The 18476-nt window shown below is 34.5% G+C and overlaps 1 protein-coding gene across 5 annotated transcripts in view; it reads left to right on the forward strand.

Moving 5' to 3' along the window:
* Positions 1–18476, forward strand: part of LOC136035309 (furin-like protease 1) — a 133105-nt gene that overhangs the window by 66247 nt on the left and 48382 nt on the right. For all 5 annotated transcript variants that reach the window (XM_065717007.1, XM_065717009.1, XM_065717010.1 and 2 more), the window contains exons 8-10: positions 6687–6820; positions 8012–8130; positions 16496–16714. In XM_065717007.1, the coding sequence (XP_065573079.1) occupies positions 6687–6820; positions 8012–8130; positions 16496–16714 (472 nt within the window). The remainder of the gene's footprint in view (positions 1–6686; positions 6821–8011; positions 8131–16495; positions 16715–18476) is intronic.

Below are 18476 nucleotides of genomic sequence, written 5' to 3' on the forward strand. Positions count from 1 at the left end.
GATAGATAGATAGATAGATAGATAGATAGATAGATAGATAGATAGATAGATAGATAGATAGATAGATAGATAGATAGATAGATAGATAGATAGATAGATAGATAGATAGATAGATAGATAGATAGATAGATAGATAGATAGATAGATAGATAGATAGATAGATAGATAGATAGATAGATAGATAGATAGATAGATAGATAGATAGATAGATATATATATATATATATATATATATATATATATATATATATATATATATATATATATATATATATATATATATACAAGAAAACTATATTTTGCAAGCTGTCTCTTGCTCTCTCTGTAACCGTACTTGGCATAGTACCAGAAAGTTCTAGCTTAAAAAACTTCGTTTTTGAGCCGGAAATGTTGGATTTCGATGCAAGTTCACTTTATCATTCGTTCAACAAGTTGTTTTTCTAATTCCTTTTTTTGGTGGCTTTATGAATGCTTGAATCCATCATGGGAATTCATTCCAAGAAAAGCATGAATTTCTAGCAGTTTCAAAACTTTTAATTCAATTCTTTTTTACTCATCTTGTTACTAGTCGGGAGACGTATTAACTTCTTTTTTTGTCGTAGCAGTTGGAATTGGAATATTTCTCCTGATGTAAATGGAATTAAAAATAGGATAGAAAGTTTAGCTAGTTCCCCTTTGACTTGGTAGATTGCTTAAAATGATAGGCTCCTATTTGCGATCCATTTTTATAATTACGTCTCTCAGCGAACTGACCTTTCATTTGGCTGTTTGCTCTGAAGATCCTTTGGGAATTCCAAGTTCCGACAAATATATTCTTTTGGGAATTATCCGTTCCTGTCTTCATTTCATTTGAAACCTTTTTTATTTGTTTTTCTTTGTTATTTAATACGCATGCAAAGGCTCAAAACTTGGAGAAATTGTTAGCTTTGAAACTATTCCCTCGGTGTTGGCTTTTCCTGTAAAGTCTGACGGTGTGTCTGGGTCAGGATCAATGGCTCAAATTTTAACAAGACCTGCATCTTTCATCTACTTAATAAATGTTCCCTAAAGACTGACAATAATAGTTATTGTCAAATACCTCAATATCAAAAGTACGCTTAATTTACAACTTATTTTTGCTATTTTAAATTTAGAAATTGTATACTTAATGTGCTTCTTTTTTATTTTTTATTGAAGCCAAACTGAGCATAAAGGTCTTGCAATATCCTGTGATGATAGATTTTTCTTACATTTTACTTAGAAAATGCCCTGAAACATGCCCCTGTCGTATTTTATTTTTAGTATAAAATCATGTTGAAAAATTTTGATAAATAAAAACAAGGATAATATCAAAAGTCTCCTGTAAACTAAAAAAAAAAGTTTATATTTTTTCTTGTTGATGGTGAGTTGAGAAATTTAGTTGGATGGATGTAACTTTTTCTTCAAACTCGCTAATAAGTAAGGATTCAAAAAGTTTGCTAACTGTTATGGAAACAGTAATTAGGTGGAAGTAATAAAAATGGAATATCAATTTACTTTTCTTTGGGATGGGTGTAAAACCTGTGAAAAACATGTTAGCTACGCTCCTGTGAGGAGGAAGGGTGCATGAGAAGCAAATAATAGGTACACCAACTAGCAAAATACTCAGATCTCATGGCAAAGCTGAATAAGCCACAAAAAGCAATTGTTGCTTACTTCTTCCTCCCTCTTTTGTTTTTTATGGCACTTGGTATTAACCAAGTGACATGTAGCAATCGCAAATTCTGTCGGTCTGTCTGTCTGTCTGTCGGTCCCGGTTTTGCTACTTTAGGTACTTTCAGGTAGGCTAGGACGATGAAATTTGGAAAGCGTATCAAGGACCGGACCAGATTAAATTAGAAATAGTCGTTTTCCCGATTTGACCATCTCGGGGGGGAGTGGGGGGCCGGTTAATTCGGAAAACATAGAAAAAACGAAGTATTTTTAACTTATGAGTGGGTGATGGGATCTTAATGAAATTTGATGTTTGGAATGATATTGTGTCTCAGAGCTCTTATTTTAAATCCCGACCGGATCTGATGACATTGGGGGGATTTGGAGGGGGGAGACCTAAAATCTTGGAAAACACTTAGAGTGGAGGGATCGGGATGAAACTTTATGGGAAAAATAAGCACAAGTCCCAGATATGTGATTGAGATAATCGGAATGGATCCGCTCTCTTTGGGGTAGTTGAGGGGGGGGGGGGGTTAATTCTGAAAAATTAGAAAAAATGAGGTATTTTTAACTTACGAACATCGCAATGAAATTTGATATTTAGAAGGATATCGTGTCTTAGAGCTCTTATTTTAAATCCCGACCGTATCTGGTGACATTGGGGGTGGGGGTTGGGAGGGGAAAACCTAAATCTTGGAAAACACTTAGAGTGGAGGGATCGGGATGAAACTTGGTGGGAAAAATAAACACAAGTCCTAAATAGATGATTGACATAAACGGAACGGATCCGCTCTCTTTGGGGCAGTTGGGGGGTGGGTTATTTCTGAAAAATTAGAAAAAATGAGGTATTTTTAATTTACGAACGGGTGATCGGATCTCAATGAAATTTGATATTTAGAAGGATATCGTGGCTCAGAGCTCTTATTTTAAACCTGACCGGATCTGGTGACATTGGGGGGGGGATTTGGGAGGGGGAGACCTAAAACTTGGAAAACACTTAGAGTGGAGGGATCGGGATGAAACTTGGTGGGAAAAATAATCACGACTCCTAGATACATGATTAGCATAACCGGAACGGATCCGCTCTCTTTGGGGTAGTTGGGGGAGGGGTTAATTCTGAAAATTAGAAAAAATGAGGTATTTTTAACTTGCGAACGGGTGATCGGATCTCAATGAAATTTGATATTTAGAAGGATATCGTGTCTCAAAGCTCTTATTTAAATCCTGACCGGATCTGGTGACATTGGGGGAAGTTTGAGGAGGGGGAACCTAAAATCATGAAAAACTCTTAGATTGGAGGGATCGGGATGAAACTTGGTGGGAAAAATAAGTAGAAGTCTTACATACGTGATTTACATAATTGGAACGGATCCGCTCTATTGGGGGGGGGGGGGGGTTAATTCTGAAAAAAATGACGTATTTTTAACTTACGAAGGAGTGATCGGTTGTTCCTGAAACTTCATATTTAGAAGGATCTCGTAACTCAGATCTCTTATTTTAAATCTCAACCGGATCAAGCGTAATTGGGGGGAGGGGGCAGTTGGGGGGACCGCAAATCCTAGAAAATACTTAAAGCGGTGAGATCAGGATGAAACTGGATGGGAAGAATAGAAACCTGTCTAAGATACGTGACTGACATAACCGGACCGGATCTGCTCTCTTTGGTGGAATTGGGAGGGGGGGGGGGGTAATTTTGAAAATTGAGATATTTGTAACTTACGAAAGGGTGACCAGATCTTAATGAAATTTGATATTTAGAAGGATCTTGTGCTTTAAAGTTCTAATTTTAAATTCCGACTAGGTCCTGTGACATTGGGGGAGTTGGAGGGGGAAACCAGAATTCTTGGAAAACGTGAAAATTGGGGTATTTCTATCTTACGAATAGATGATCGGATCTAAATGAAATTTGATTTTTAGAAGGAATTCATGTCTCAGAGCTCTTATTTCAAATCCCGACCAGATCTTTTGACATTGGGGGGAGTTGGAGGGGGAAATCTTGGAAAAACACTTGGAGTGGAGGAATCGGGATGAACCTTGGTGGATAGAATAAACAAATGTCCTTGATATGTGATTGACAGAATCGTACTGGATTCGCTCTCTTTGGGGGAGTTGGGGGGAGGGGTTCAGTGATTTGGCGAGTTTGGTGCTTCTGGACGTGCTAGGACGATGAAAATTGGTAGGCGTGTCAGGGAGCTGCACAATTTGACTTGATAAAATCGTTTTCCCAGATTCGACCATCTGGGGGGCTAAAGGGAGAGGAAAAATTAGAAAAAATTTGGTATTTATAACTTACGAGAGGGTGATCGGATCTTAATGAATTTTGATATTTAGAAGGACTTTGTGACTCAGAGCTCTTATTTTAAATCCTTACCGACATTAAGCATCTTATTTTCCTTTTTAAATCAATCTATTGATTCATAGAATTTTGTTAGAGCTCATACCATATGATCTCTTGGCTCTTAGCTCTTCTCGCCTCGTCACAAGTGCCATATGAGCTCTTAGCTCTTGTTGTCCCTTTTATTTTGTTAAAACGAGTCGAACTCTATATCAGCAGAGCAGCGTATTTAGACGCAATATCTTTTATTTTTACGCTTTAGATGGTCAATGTCTTTTACGTATGAAACGAAGAAAAGAAAGTACATAAAATAATCAAATAGTTGGGAAAACGAAGATTTTGTTAGTCAGTTGCAAAATATGAAGATTAAAATCAAGAAAATATTTCGACAAGGACCTCCGCCAAGTCGTCCTCAGTGCTAAAAAAAGTAAACTTTTAAAGTGAATTGTGCAAGAGGAGAAAAAAAAAAAGCCAGAGATCAATGAAAGAGAATTTACCAATTAGATTGAATAAGCATCCTTTGCCTTGCAACAGATTTCGCCTGACTACAATTTCGGTTTTCATTAAATATGCGGACAGGTTGTCTTAAATTAGACTGGGCGAAAATATTGATAGAGCCTTTTAATATTAAGTTGTTATAAATTGGGCATAAGGAAATGTCTCCAGTGTCTGTAATTTTTTAAACGTAACCTTTTTTTTATTCAATATTTTTGCCCATTCTAATTTAAGACAACCTGTCCGCATATCTAATTAAAACCGAATTTGTAGACTTGTGAAATCTGTTGCAAGGCAAAGGATACTTATTCAATCTAATTGGTAAATTCTCTTTCATTGATCTCTGGCTTTTTTTTACTCAGTATCTTTTCTCCTATTGCAAAATTCTCTTCGAAAGGTTAGATTTTGTTGTTGTTTTTTGTTTTTTTTTTCTTTATTTTTGAGCACTGAGGACGATTTGGCGGAGCTCCTTGTCAAAATATTTGCTTGATTTTCGTCTTCATATTTTGCTACTGGCTGATAAAATCCTCATTTTCTCAACTATTTGATCTTTTTATATACTTTCATTTCTTGGTTTCATACGTCATGTGTAGCCAGTGTGGTCTTAGAACATATACTTTTCCAACAAGAAAAACGGGGAACAGTCAAATTCCCCAATTCAAGTCGAGGAAATCATCAAGTTTCTGCCCAGATTTAGGCTAAGCAAGCACAGACCTGAAGTCAGCAAACCACACATCTTTCAGGTGTCGACTGCAGAAAGGGAAGAGAGAGTCTTAGGATGTGACCTTTCTATAGATTCCGATTAAATACAGCTTTAAAGGAGGTTTTATCAACTGAGAGTCACTTTTGGGAGAAATTACACATTTTTAGAAAAACGCACCGTATCCATCATGCCTGATCGTTGACGCCCACATCCCTTCAAAGGATGAACTCCTCAATCCGACTTCGGACAGAAGCTTTGGGAAGATTAGTTTTTTTACACATAAAAGAGACGCCTAAAAAAGACGAACTTCTGATTCAATATAGATTTAGTCTAATTCTTTATGTAAGATGAGCAAATGAAAAACCATGCGAATTGTCATAAGGATTTAGGTAGATATGAATCAAAAGAGTTTATTACCAGTTTTAAACCAATGGGATTGGGACTTGGGGTGGTAAGGTCAGGAGTGTAAGGATTTGGAGCCAGAAGATTCGCCACACCCGATACCCCTTTACAAGGATCAAAGTTGCAAATAGCTGTTGGTCTAATGCATGGTTGTCAAAAACAAGATTGATGAATATAAATGACAAAAAAAGACTATTTAATCCAACTGCTTAATCTTTTTTTTTTGTTTGTTAATCAAACCGAATTACTACTCAGATTTTTCAATCCGGTAATTAGTGGGGTTATACGTATTAAAAATGTTAATTTAAGTACACTATCGTGGTTTTGGTGCCTGGTAGCTGGTATATTACCTTACTTCAAGAATATATTTCAACCTCTAGTGAGCTAATTTTTCAAAACAGGTTTTTCCTAAAAACTCTGGAATCACCAGTGATATTCAACTAAAAAAAAAAATAATTGCTGTATTACCGTTAAAAAAAATGTCGCTGAGTCTTAATTTACTTCCTCTTCTTGTTGTGTTTAGTAGGATTTTCGTCAGAACTTTCTTACTTTTATACTTTTAGATGATAAAATAATTTAACAAATTTTTCATGGTTTTAGAAATCTTTTGGTAAATTTGTTTGCTGGAATCAAGGACATAGAGAGGGAAAGTTACTAGTGTGACCTCAAAATACTATTTCGAGAAGTCGGATTTTTTTTTTTTTTTTTTTTTTTGAAAAATTAAGTATATCTTAGATACGCTAACGTTTGTTTGAAATTAAGTTTGAGCTTCAGAACTTAAAAATTCCAACAATAATTAAGTTTTATTTCTTCATTACCATCATCGCTTAAGATTACATTAAAAAAAGCCTAAGAAGTAAGGTTTGACGTTATTTCGGAAACATCTCTGCTGACTTTACTTTTGATACTTAGGAAGCAAATAGTGAGTTGTTTTTTATGGCTATAAAACAGTGCTATAATGTGAATAGCTGGATAGCGTATTTTATCTATGCTAGCTTTTTCAAGAGAAAGTTTATTGCCTTGTTCGAATACAGAAACATTTCCAATTCTAGAATATAATGTTTGTTTTATCTGTTTAAGGTCGATGGTCCTGGTGAGCTTGCCACTCGTGCCTTTGTAGAGGGAGTTACCAAGGGTCGAGGGGGTAAAGGCTCTATATTTATTTGGGCTTCAGGAAACGGTGGAAGAGATCATGATGACTGTAACTGTGATGGGTAAGTGTGTGTCCCTGGGATCCCTTTCTATAGTAATTTAACAAGATTTGTTTTAGTTTTCCATTGATAATTATCAACTTTGTTGCTTCAATTGCTTTTAGTAAGTAAAAACCGCGTGCATAGGAAAACTTTTTGGAATGGGTACAGTATTTTGGGGGGATAAGCTAGAATTCGGAAAAAACGTGAAACTATCCAAATTATTCGAGAATATAAAAGGAATATAGGTAAAACATAAAATTTTTTGGAATTTCATCGGGGGGGGGGGTACAGCCTTTAAACCACCCTTCTGTCCACTTGCCTGATAACTATAGAGGTTAAGTTTTTTCGTTACCATGAAAACTGTATCAGTACCAAAAAAAACGAAAAAAACGTGCTATTAAAGGCAGGAGTATCAAATGAATTATACACGTCTGTTAATATTTGATGTTAATTTAGACAAAACAGACGAGATGTTGTTGTAACTTTTACTTTTAAACTAGATATATACCCAATTGCTCCAATTGACCCGCGACAACATTTAGCTGCCAGGGAGAGTAACACTGGCAACAACTCATTCTCCTTCCCTCACTTATGAAGATGTCTGCTTTTGCGTCAATGAGTGAACAACTTGAGCGGTAGGGTGTTTATCATAAAAGTAGCCTCCTGTATTTGGCATTTAAACAGCAAGTGTATAGAACTTCAAACTTTAACCTGCTTTTTATTAATGTTCTTTTTGTTCCTTTTTCTTTCTCTCCAGTTCTGTGGCTCTTCTTCTTTTCTTTTATTAACCCTCTTGTTCATTTTTCTTTCTCCAGTTCTGTGGCTCTTATTCTTTTCTTTTATTAACCCTTTTGTTCCTTTTCCTTTTTTCCTTTTCTTTCTCCAGTTCTGTGGTGCTTCTTCTTTTCTTTTATTAACCCTATATGAAGTGAGCACCATTTGTGCATTAGTTTGCTTTAGCCTCGCCCCCACTTTCCCGTATAGTCACCGCTGTCAGTAATTGCAAAATATTAGAAAATTCAACAGTTGATGGAAAATAATGGAAGAAAGAGAAGTTTATTTTTTCACCTCTCTTCTTCAACAAAGAAAGGTAGATTCTAGCCTAAACACCACATTTAGCCTTACAAATTGATAGCGAAAGTCCTTTCTACAGCGATAATTGAGTGGAAAGGGAGGGCTGTGAAGAATGTTTTTGACTTCTCTTTTTTTTAGGTACACAAACTCTATTTGGACTTTAAGTATTTCTTCTGCAACAGAGAATGGTTTTGTTCCTTGGTACAGTGAAGCTTGCAGCTCTACTCTTGCCTCTACCTATAGTAGCGGATCTCAAGGTAAATTGATTTTTTCTCCAGGTATACGTCTCCTGTGAAACAAGGGTTTTTACGACAATCTTGAAGCTGTAATTTGCACCAACAGGACAAGATATTTATATCACTGGATTTATTAGTCTGAGATTTATCCATTCACCAAGCCAGAATTATAGATATTACTGAGATTTTTTCTTGAGGAAGATTCTAAACTTGCTTTTTTTATTATTATTATTATTATTATTTTTTTTTTATGGGAAATGGTCATGGGCGCCTATAGGCTTAATTTTAGGTGGGGAATTTAACCTGGTCTGATCAGCACTTCACCTGTTGTATTATAGAAATCTCAAAATATAAGGCAGGGCACCCCCGCCTGCAACCTCTGATGGGCGCCTTAGAAATGGTATTTTTTTTCAACGATTTAGAACCAATTGTCAAAGTTTTTTCAACATGAAAAATAATTCACACCCAGTTTCAAAAATGCAGTTCGGTAGTTGGATAGAGTTGAATGTCAGCTATAGAATGGTATCAGACTTTTCTTTTCTCGTTGATACATGAAAACCTTAGGAGACCAGAAAATTAACATAATAAAAAATTATACGGGGAGCATAACCCTTAAGCAAGGTCTTTGGCTTAGCAAAAAATGGTTATTCAGATCGCCCCCAAATCACTAGACTTGTGAAAAAATCACTGAAAATGGTTTAGAAGGGAAAGAGGCTGGGGGAGGGGAAGTGGGCTGTTTTCCAAATCAGATCATTTTTTTATAGTGTCTCATTTTTATTAATGTCAAATGAGATATTTTGAACCTAAAAGGCCTTGGTATCAACTGGAAGTAGTAACAGAAAAGTAAACAAGATCAGGTCAATAACGTTTTTAACCTGGTTTGTATCTGCACTGAAAATTACGTTTTTGGTCCTATTACAAAGAGGATGTTGAAAGATTGTTCTTCTGTTGCATTTTTTGTTCCTGGGATTGAAAGGTTGTTATAATGAAATATCACTGCCTTTGGCAAATACTTGTTAGGATGCTATTCATCATCTATGACTTAGAATCGTTTCCCCTTGAGATGTCAAACTATTATGGATAATAGAATCAAAATCCTTTGATGATCTGAATTCATGCTTGAGATATTTCATAACTTTTATGTGAGGGCAAATATTGTATACCAATTTTTCTGATGATTGTCAAACCTATATGGTGACCTGATTTTCCAAGTTTGGTTTAGCTTGAAGATCTAATTAAAAGAAAGAAAAATCCTTTAAGTCTGATTATGAGCAAAAATTTGGAATGTGAGAGTTTCCTTTTGCCTTATTTGTCCAACAACACAAATTGAGAATCCATATCACCAAAAAAATCTTTTCTTTTTTTGAATTGAATTAAATTTATTGAAAGCCAAAACAAGAAATATATGACTATTTAACAAAATCTACAGTATTTTACATAAAACAAAAACGACAAACACTCCAACTTAGTCTCCCCCATAAGGCTCTATGGCGAGGAAAAACAGGGGAAAAACAAAACAAAAAATACATACATATTTTTTTTTAAATAACTCACTCACATCACAAACCCAAATAACCCCCTTCCCCCAAAAATAATTCCAAAACAGGCAGGGGAGTAGTACATGATTCCACCTGCACAAATAAACAACAGACCCGATCCTGAGATACCAATTCCTCTGAAAACCCGGGAAATCTTAATTATTGGCAAGAAAAACTGCAACATACTTTTCGAAAATCTCAAACGAGTGGCAGCCCCGTATAGACTGCGCCGTGGTGTTCCAAACCATGTTACAAGCTATCAGAGGGTCAAAGTCAGACCGTATTGATGGAGTATAAGGTATTTACGGTAAAATTCTAGTTAATTGACTTCTTGCTATCTCAAAAAGGGGTTAGGTTAGGAAAACAAAACTTTCAGGGATGGGTCTACAGGCTAAAGTAGGTCCCGGGAAGGTATTTTGAAATACCCACCTCCACTCCTTCTCCCTCTAGAGGACCCTGACCTTTGATGACCTTAAAAATATGTGTGTTATAAAAGTGAAATTTGCGAAATAGATCTTCTACTTGAATGAAGTACAACAAAATTGTTTTCAGCTTCACAACTTTGCTCAATCCCAATTTATAAGGTTTTAAAAATATGCAAATACATTTCCTAAATTAAAAAAAAAAAAAAAAAAACATTGACATGGCTCAGAATTCTACTCAAATAACAGGAATAGCATTTTCAGAACAAAAGGCAGAGAAAAAGCAACTGGTAAATGAAAAATAAGGTAAAATGTTGTTTAGTCACAATTTCAATAGGTATAGACCTGTCATGTAGGCGAATTTCAGGGCTCTCTAGAGGGAGAAGGAGTGGAGATGGGTACTTTAAAATACCTTCCCGGGATATACTTTAGCCTGTAGACCCATCCCTGAAAGTTTCATTTTCCTAACCTAACCCCTTTCTGAGATAGCAAGAAGTCAATCAACTAGAATTTTACCGGTGTTTACAAAAATAGGAAATGTGGAAATAACAAATCGATTGCTCAGAAATAAAAGATATGTTACTACATAGAGCAGCAGGAAGCTGGCCATGCTGTATAAGAGTCCTTGCTTTATCATATAGTTCTGAATGCAGCCGCAGTGACGAGGGAAAAGTTGACATCCAAATCATAGAACAGTACGAAACATAAGGCTGAACTAGGCTATAGAATAGGATTCTAAAAATGGATCCAGGAAAAATATGTTTCAGTTTTCTAAGTATCTCGAGGCTTGTGGAGACTTTTATTTTAATAAGGTCAATAATATGCTTGAAGGAAATATTCTCATCAAGCAAGTTGCCTAGGAATTGAACACATCGATCGTTATGCCTATGAGCGAAAACCCTTGATACGTGTATTTCATTTAAACTAGAGTAAGCCCTTGAAACTCTTGAGAAAGTAAGAAAACATGACTTTCAAACATTTAAGGCAAGTTAATTAACCCCTTTACCGACCGGAAAATACCCCTGCGGAAGTCTATATTTAACTAAGATTCACAAGTCCTATCGCATGACTTGAGGAACAATCGAGCAATCTCGATTCTATGCTTGTGTAAGTTGCTTTAGGCAAAATATCGGAGTTGGTTGAAGATGCCTTTTAATATTTATGTTACGAAGAAGTACATGTTGTATAAATTATAAGAATATAATAAATTGTTTTTTTTTTACCTTTAAGATGCATAATGGTACACCAATTGATTTCGAATTGTATTCATACTGTTCAGTATATATCCATTTACTATATGATTTTCCCTATATGTCTCACTATCGATATCGGCGTATTTTTGGTTTTAGTGTGTACCTACTACTGAAGCTGTCAACCCCTTTAAACTTTCAAACTGGTATATCTCTTAAAGGAATCTTTCTACCAAAAAAAAAATGAATGACATATACTTTGATCAGCTCATCAAGAGCTATCGACTGCCGTCGAAAAAAAAAATCTTTCTGTCTTGTTTCAAAAGTTAACTTTTTTGCGCCGTAGGCCAAGTTTCTAACGTCATCACTTAGAAAGGAGCGAAGGATAGACTCTAATTTCTTTAGCAATGAGAGAACTTTTAAATTTTAAGAGGCACATCTGATACCATTTTTATACCGCAATCCCAAGTGCAAAAAACCGAATGATAAACTCAGCGGAAATCACGAACAGAAATAGGTAGAAACGATAGATTTTTGGCCCCAGGCAAGAGTTCTACAAAGCTTTCCAAAATGCAAAGCCATATTCATCAATCTGGCTTAACGTCCACACTTTCCGTAAAACCGCAGAGGTTAGACCCTTACCACTTTCTAGGAATAAGTTGAAATCGGGGTGCTAGAAAAAAAAAAAAACCCAACAAAACCAAAGTGTTGCTCTCGCAACACAATTACTGGCGAAAAGGCGGAAAGAAGCTTTTCTGGCATCAATGATGTCATGCCAATTATAAACAAAAAATATTATAAAAATTTATAAAAATATAAATTAAAAATTTTATATAAACGAAAAGAATCGAACGTGAAAACATTATAATTTCCAAATAAAGTTAAGATTTTATCTACTGCTATATATATATATATATATATATATATATATATATATATATATATATATATATATATATATATATATATATATATATATATATATATATATATATAAATATATATACATATATATATACCGACAGTGATTTGTTAGTGTAATAGAAGAGCTGGTGATTTGTGATCACTACTAAAGGTAGTATGTTATTAAAATAAAAGTGGTCTATCGTAGATTAAGGAAATAACACGAGCCGGCTGTTCGAAATATTAAAAAAACATTTTGCATAAATTGCAAACCAGTAATTTTGTTCGTATTAAACTTCAATTTTGCATCTTAAGTTTTACTTACACTTGCAAGAGACACGTACATATTTCACAAGTTTTGTGACAATCAGCTGTATACTAGTAGATTACATTATAGCGAAAATAATATAGTATTTCTATGTATAATAGGTAGTCTTACATTTTTCATTCATTTTGGGGATGTAATACTCTCCCTGTTGCATTAGTAGTAGTTGAACTGAACCCCATAAAAATTTCAGTAGGTAGAGATCTTCAAATATGGACTAGGCTGATAAGCCAGGATACTCAGCGACTTAAGTTAAATTCCTATCCAATGAAAAGCACCCATTGCGAACCTAAATCCAATGGAATATGCAAAACTTGGGAGAGCCTTGACTTGCACTAATAATCATCCAGTCCAGTTTAGGATGAAAGACAGTAAGATTTGCCACAATTCAACGTTCTTTGACCAAAACGAAGGCGTGTTGCACATGTTTACATTTCTTGGATTTTTACGGATTTCTTGTTGCAATGATCGAAAACATTTTTCTTTCGAGAAATTTCAAGAACTATTTTCGTTCTTGTAATGAACATTTGAGGCTTGGCTTATTGTACGAGGACATGCTGTCAGATTATTGTTTGGTTAGTGATACTAGGTCAAAGGATTTCGTATCTTTTAATGACATTTCATATCTTTATTGCAAATAGAAACAGTTTCAAGATGCTGACATGTTGTTGTGTTTTATTTTTTTGCTGGAATAAAAAGCCAATATTCTTGAAGATGGAAAGTCAATTGGCTCACGAAAATAATTTGAGAAAGCTTCTTGGAAATCAGCATCACCATCTTAAACAACATTTTCAAAGATAATCTCGTTATCAGTGTTTGAAATTAAAACATGCTATATACGAAAAATGAGTTTCGAAATTTTAAATTGTGAATCGAAAATAAGACGTCTTGCAACTTTTTATTTCTCATGCATCTATACAAAGGAATAAACATAAGAGGAATCAGCATTAATATGGTCCGAGCCTATTAAAGTTACTTTCGAGATCAGTGTTGCCAAATACAGTGTTGCACCAAAAAACTGTTTTTTTTTAAGTGGTGACTTATTGAATTATTCAAATCAACGTGTTTTCAAAGCGAATTTGTCCTAAAAAATTGCACCTTCAGTCTATTTTATAAATACCATTTTTAAGACTATTTTGTATTGGGGAGTATGGTAGGATAATAACAAGCCAGAACAAAGCCAAGTAGTTTACTGTTGCTATTTTAGGAAAGAAAAGAGAGTTTATAAAGTCCAGGCTGAAATATCTTGACCGATGCTGTGGCCAGATTTGAGTCGAACTTGCACCGATATTACTACGATGTGCTTGACTCAATTTGGTATATAGTGTACACCATGTTTTAGTATTTCTAGCTTAAGGCTCGTAAACAATTTAGATAATTGTGTTTGGTTTTGCGTCGCTGACTGCATACAGATCGCCCTATAAAAAATGACTCTACTCCAGTGACCTGTTAAAAAAAAATGTTTTTATTATTTCTTTTATTATTAAATTTCACGATTATTTCACTTGTAGCTTATGTCTAAGTTTAGCCCCCTATTGTGTTTAATTTTTTATTATTAAAATGAATTTTTATTATTCAAGTAATTTTTCGAACTCTTTTTTTTTCTGTGGTTTTGATTTATTTTTTAGTCGTTTGAATCCTTTATACTGGTTTCCCGCTAGCATTTGCCACTTTCCTTGGTAAAATTGTAGTTGGGCAGTTTACCTAAATATTCAAAATACCAAGGGGAAAGTTTATTTTTTGAACATTAAGACTATTTCTCTTTAAATAGGATCAAATAACTAGTAGAAAACTTTTTGAAAGAGAACAGTCCAAATGTGGTTGAAAGGAAACTGTTAGAATCATCAATTTGAATCCTTGGAAGTTTCTTTTTTGGCGCAGAATTTTCAAATAGATTATTTTATCGACGAGTTTTGCTGCGATTGTGAATTAAGGCGTAAATAGTTTAATGGAACATAACATTCAGAGAAATAAGCCGTTCAGAGTCCAAATCTATTGTCATCTCTTTAAATATTTTCAGAGGCTTTTTAGTCAAAGTGTTTAATACGTGTTGGCACAATTCCGTGTTCTGCAGAGTCTGCAGAGAGCAACAAGGCTTGACAGGAATACAAAAAAAAAAAAAAAAAAAAAAAAAAAAAAAAAAAAAAAAAAAAAAAAAAAAAAAAAAAAAAAAAAACAATGGAGGGTTTTCCGTAGGAGTATTAAATGCGAAAACTTGATGGACCCACTAATTTGTATGGTCCTATTGCGATTAGAATAGAAAACGATTAGAAAATGCTAAAGAAAAAAAGGAAAATTATATAATTTATAAGTAATTATTCTTTTAATGTGCCATTTTGGCCATGTATTATGAAAGTTTTAAAATCTTTCAAATTTTTCTCTGCAAGGAATGGAAACTGTGGTGTTTGTCCTAACTTTGACCAAGTAACAACGGAGCAAAATTGCTATCTTAGAGGTAAATTTATCATAAAAAAATAAAAATAAGAAAGTTGCAAAAATCGCTTAGAAGTTCTGACTTATGTGTTGTGAAATGAGCAATAGATAACTGTTAGATTATCGACCATATGTCTTGGGAATACACAGAATTCTGAAATTAACTCTGAAAACAGCTATTGTATTTTGCCAAGGGGAAACTCATCTTAGATTCGCTTGACGGAGTTCAACTTAGCATATCCCTACCTTGCTCAATTGCCTGTCTAATCAAGCTAAAGTTATAAGTGGGATGTCTGCTAATTTGCCACACATTTGAGTGGACTTTCAACCTACTGTAGGAGACTTTTAGATTTATGATTTCTTCCGAAGTCGTGGTTTTGACAGGAATTTCCTTTATTTTCAGGCAAATCTTTGATAAATTACATTGTTAAATTTTTGTGAAAAGCTATCCCATATTCTTTTTAAAGACGAAGCAACTCTTACAGTTGATATGCAATTTCAGGGTTTATAGTCTACCAGTTAAGAAACAATTGAAAAAGAAATATAGGTCGATGAAAAGTGCTCTTGAAAGACTCATTACCCAGATCACGTGTAGGGTTAGGGTAGGTATGAGTCAGTCATAAAAGAACATTGGCAATAAAATGAGAAATACTACAAAATGGAATGCTACATAACTTGTAAATCTAACAACAAAACAAAAATGAGTGCCATAATTGTCCGTTTGACCTTGGAACTATTTATCAAGCAGTTCTAAACGAAACCACAGGCTACTTCGATTTAAACTAACTATGCTAGGCGACTGAATAAAAAAGTTTGACAATAATATAAAAAAAGAAAAACTATGTAAAAACTATTTAAATAGCACAGCTTAGATACCAATACAGTTATGAAAACTCCTATCTCGCCCATGAGAAGCTTTTGGTACAGAATTCGTACGCGTAGATCGTACTACAACACCATAAGCGGGAACACAATTTTGTTTTGCAGCTTAGATACCAATACCAGTTTTCTGTTACCAATTAGATATCAATATCAGTTTCCTGTCTACAGTCGCTAGCATCGCTACCGCGCACTGTGTCCCAAAAATAAATCGAGTTTCATAACTGTATATTGGTGTCTAAGCTGTGTTAAATAGTTACAAAAGAAAACCCAAGACGCCTCTAAAAATGCGTGAATCATAATGTGTATATTTAGCCTGATAGCACTATTATTAAAGGCGCCTTAGTTGAGTGGTTTGCGCGGTGAACTTGCAATCCTATGTCCTTCGGGACAGGAGCTTGAATACTGATTTCGTCTATCATTTCGCTTGGGGTGGGGGTCAGTGGTGAGAATCTGTAAGCTCAGCTGCTGTGAGTCTTGGAAGCTTATGGTTAAACAAATTCCCATGTTGCATCTAAATTCCAGATCCCAGGTGAGGCAAAAAACACCTGGTCGTGTTGCAAGTAAGCAATGATGCTATTGACATGAATTAACCAAACGCTCAGGCTACCTACCGAGAAAGTTGGGTTAACCATAATCGTTGAGCTAATTTCTTATTTTGACAGTCTTTCTGTAAAAGTGTGATGATTCTTACAGGAGAACGCCAAATTGTCACGACAGATTTACATCACACTTGTACCACAAGCCATACAGGGACCTCGGCTTCAGCGCCTTTGGCGGCAGCCATCTGTGCTTTGGCTTTAGAAGCTAATCCAAATCTTACTTGGCGTGATATGCAACATGTAGTTGTGCGGACTGCACGACAAGCAAATTTGAAGGCTGATGACTGGCAGATTAATGGAGTCGGTCGGAATGGTAAGATTTATTTTTATTTCGTTTTATTGGTGAGGACAGGGAGAGAAATGAGTGAGGGAGGTAAAAAGATTAGGGGTGTTCTGCTGAATGCTGAAATATTTCTGCTGAAATATCTTTCAGCAGAAAAATGTTCTGCTGAAAGTTAAAAAGAAAAGATGAAAAGTATTGTTTGTGGAAAGTATTATGATTTTGTCGTGTTTCTTTGATAGTTCCATTGTTTCCTCCTGATGTTTTCCTCCTTTTCCTTTTTTTTTTGATTTCGGAAACCGCTGCTGTTTTTTATTCGAGTGATTTAATATGCTTCATGTTTTTTTTTTTTTTTTTTATCAGTGGGTCCATTCTGAAATTAGTTAAATCAATATCTCGAAACGCGTGTACTGAACGAATAACAACATATTTTAATGTTGATTTGTCTTGGGGGAAAACATAATAGCTAAGGTGTTGAGACCTGCGTGCTCCCTTGAGGTGATGTTAGGGAAACCTAAAATGCCATATACTTCCCACTATAAAACATTAAGTAAAATTGCAAGCGAATAGAAGTATGTTCCGTCTCATGTTCTCTTTAAGACACGAGTAGATGAGCAATTAGTTGTGGAAATGAAAGTATTTGTACGCCTTAAGGCAAAAAACAATCAGTTTTCAAACATTTCATTCAATCCAAATTTCCTTCACATTGTAACTGTAAAAGTATAATAATTGAAATTTCATTTTAGGTGTTCCAGTGTTAATTTTAAGTTGTTCTGCCTTCTTCCCCCACCGTCTCTGAATCGGCAGCGGTAACTTTATGAAAGGTCTTCGTACTATCATCATTTCGATGGCTTTTTTATTTCATTTTGATGCAATTTCATGTATAATCTCTTATTCTTGAGTTTTACCCTTTCTAATCAGTGTATGTTTTCCACTTCATTTGGTTATGTCCTTTTGTCATAACTTCACTTTGAGCATATTTCAAGTTCCTTTTTTTACTTTTTTACTCAATTCTCTTCGGTTATCATAATTTATCTTCTTTTCTTAAATACTTATGGTGGTTCCTTAAGATATTTTTTTGATCTGCGGAAGTATCTGTCTCTTTCACTTGGTGTAACTTGTTCTCTTGATCAGGAAGATCAAGTATACAAAAGTTGAAGTTTTCAGAAGATTTGAAGTTTTCATCGATCTTTAAATTGTATGGTAATACTTAGCCGCAATGGAAAGAGTTGTCCCTACAGGAAAGAATATCTCAGAATAGACTTTTCCTTTTACAGTATTTTTCACTTTTTACTTTTCACAATTCTTGTTCCGTTGAGGAATGATTTGTTCAAATCGTCTTGGCCAATAATTCTTGTACGTAAAGCCTAAGTGATTTTGAAGGGTGCTATTAATATATATATATATATATATATATATATATATATATATATATATATATATATATATATATATATATATATATATATATATATATATATATATATATATATATATATTGTCGTTTGTTTGTTTTCTTCGTCGTTCTTATTTTCTTCGTCGTTCTTCATCTTATTGTCGTTTGTTTGTTTTTCGTATTGATCACATCTTGTTATTTCTTTCCCTGCCAAATAATTATAATCTTTACGTATACGTTTTTCCTTAAATACATGTTGTGTTTCCATCTCCTTTTATTGTTCTGCTGTTTCTACTATGAGTTATAAATAAATATGCACTCGAAAGATCCCCCCCTTCCAATTCATCATTTACAACCATGTTTTGTTGAAATAGTCGACCTAAGTTTGCCTATGTGCAA

Source organism: Artemia franciscana, chromosome 14 (assembly GCF_032884065.1).
Source record: "Artemia franciscana chromosome 14, ASM3288406v1, whole genome shotgun sequence".
In the NCBI taxonomy this organism is placed as follows: domain Eukaryota; kingdom Metazoa; phylum Arthropoda; class Branchiopoda; order Anostraca; family Artemiidae; genus Artemia; species Artemia franciscana.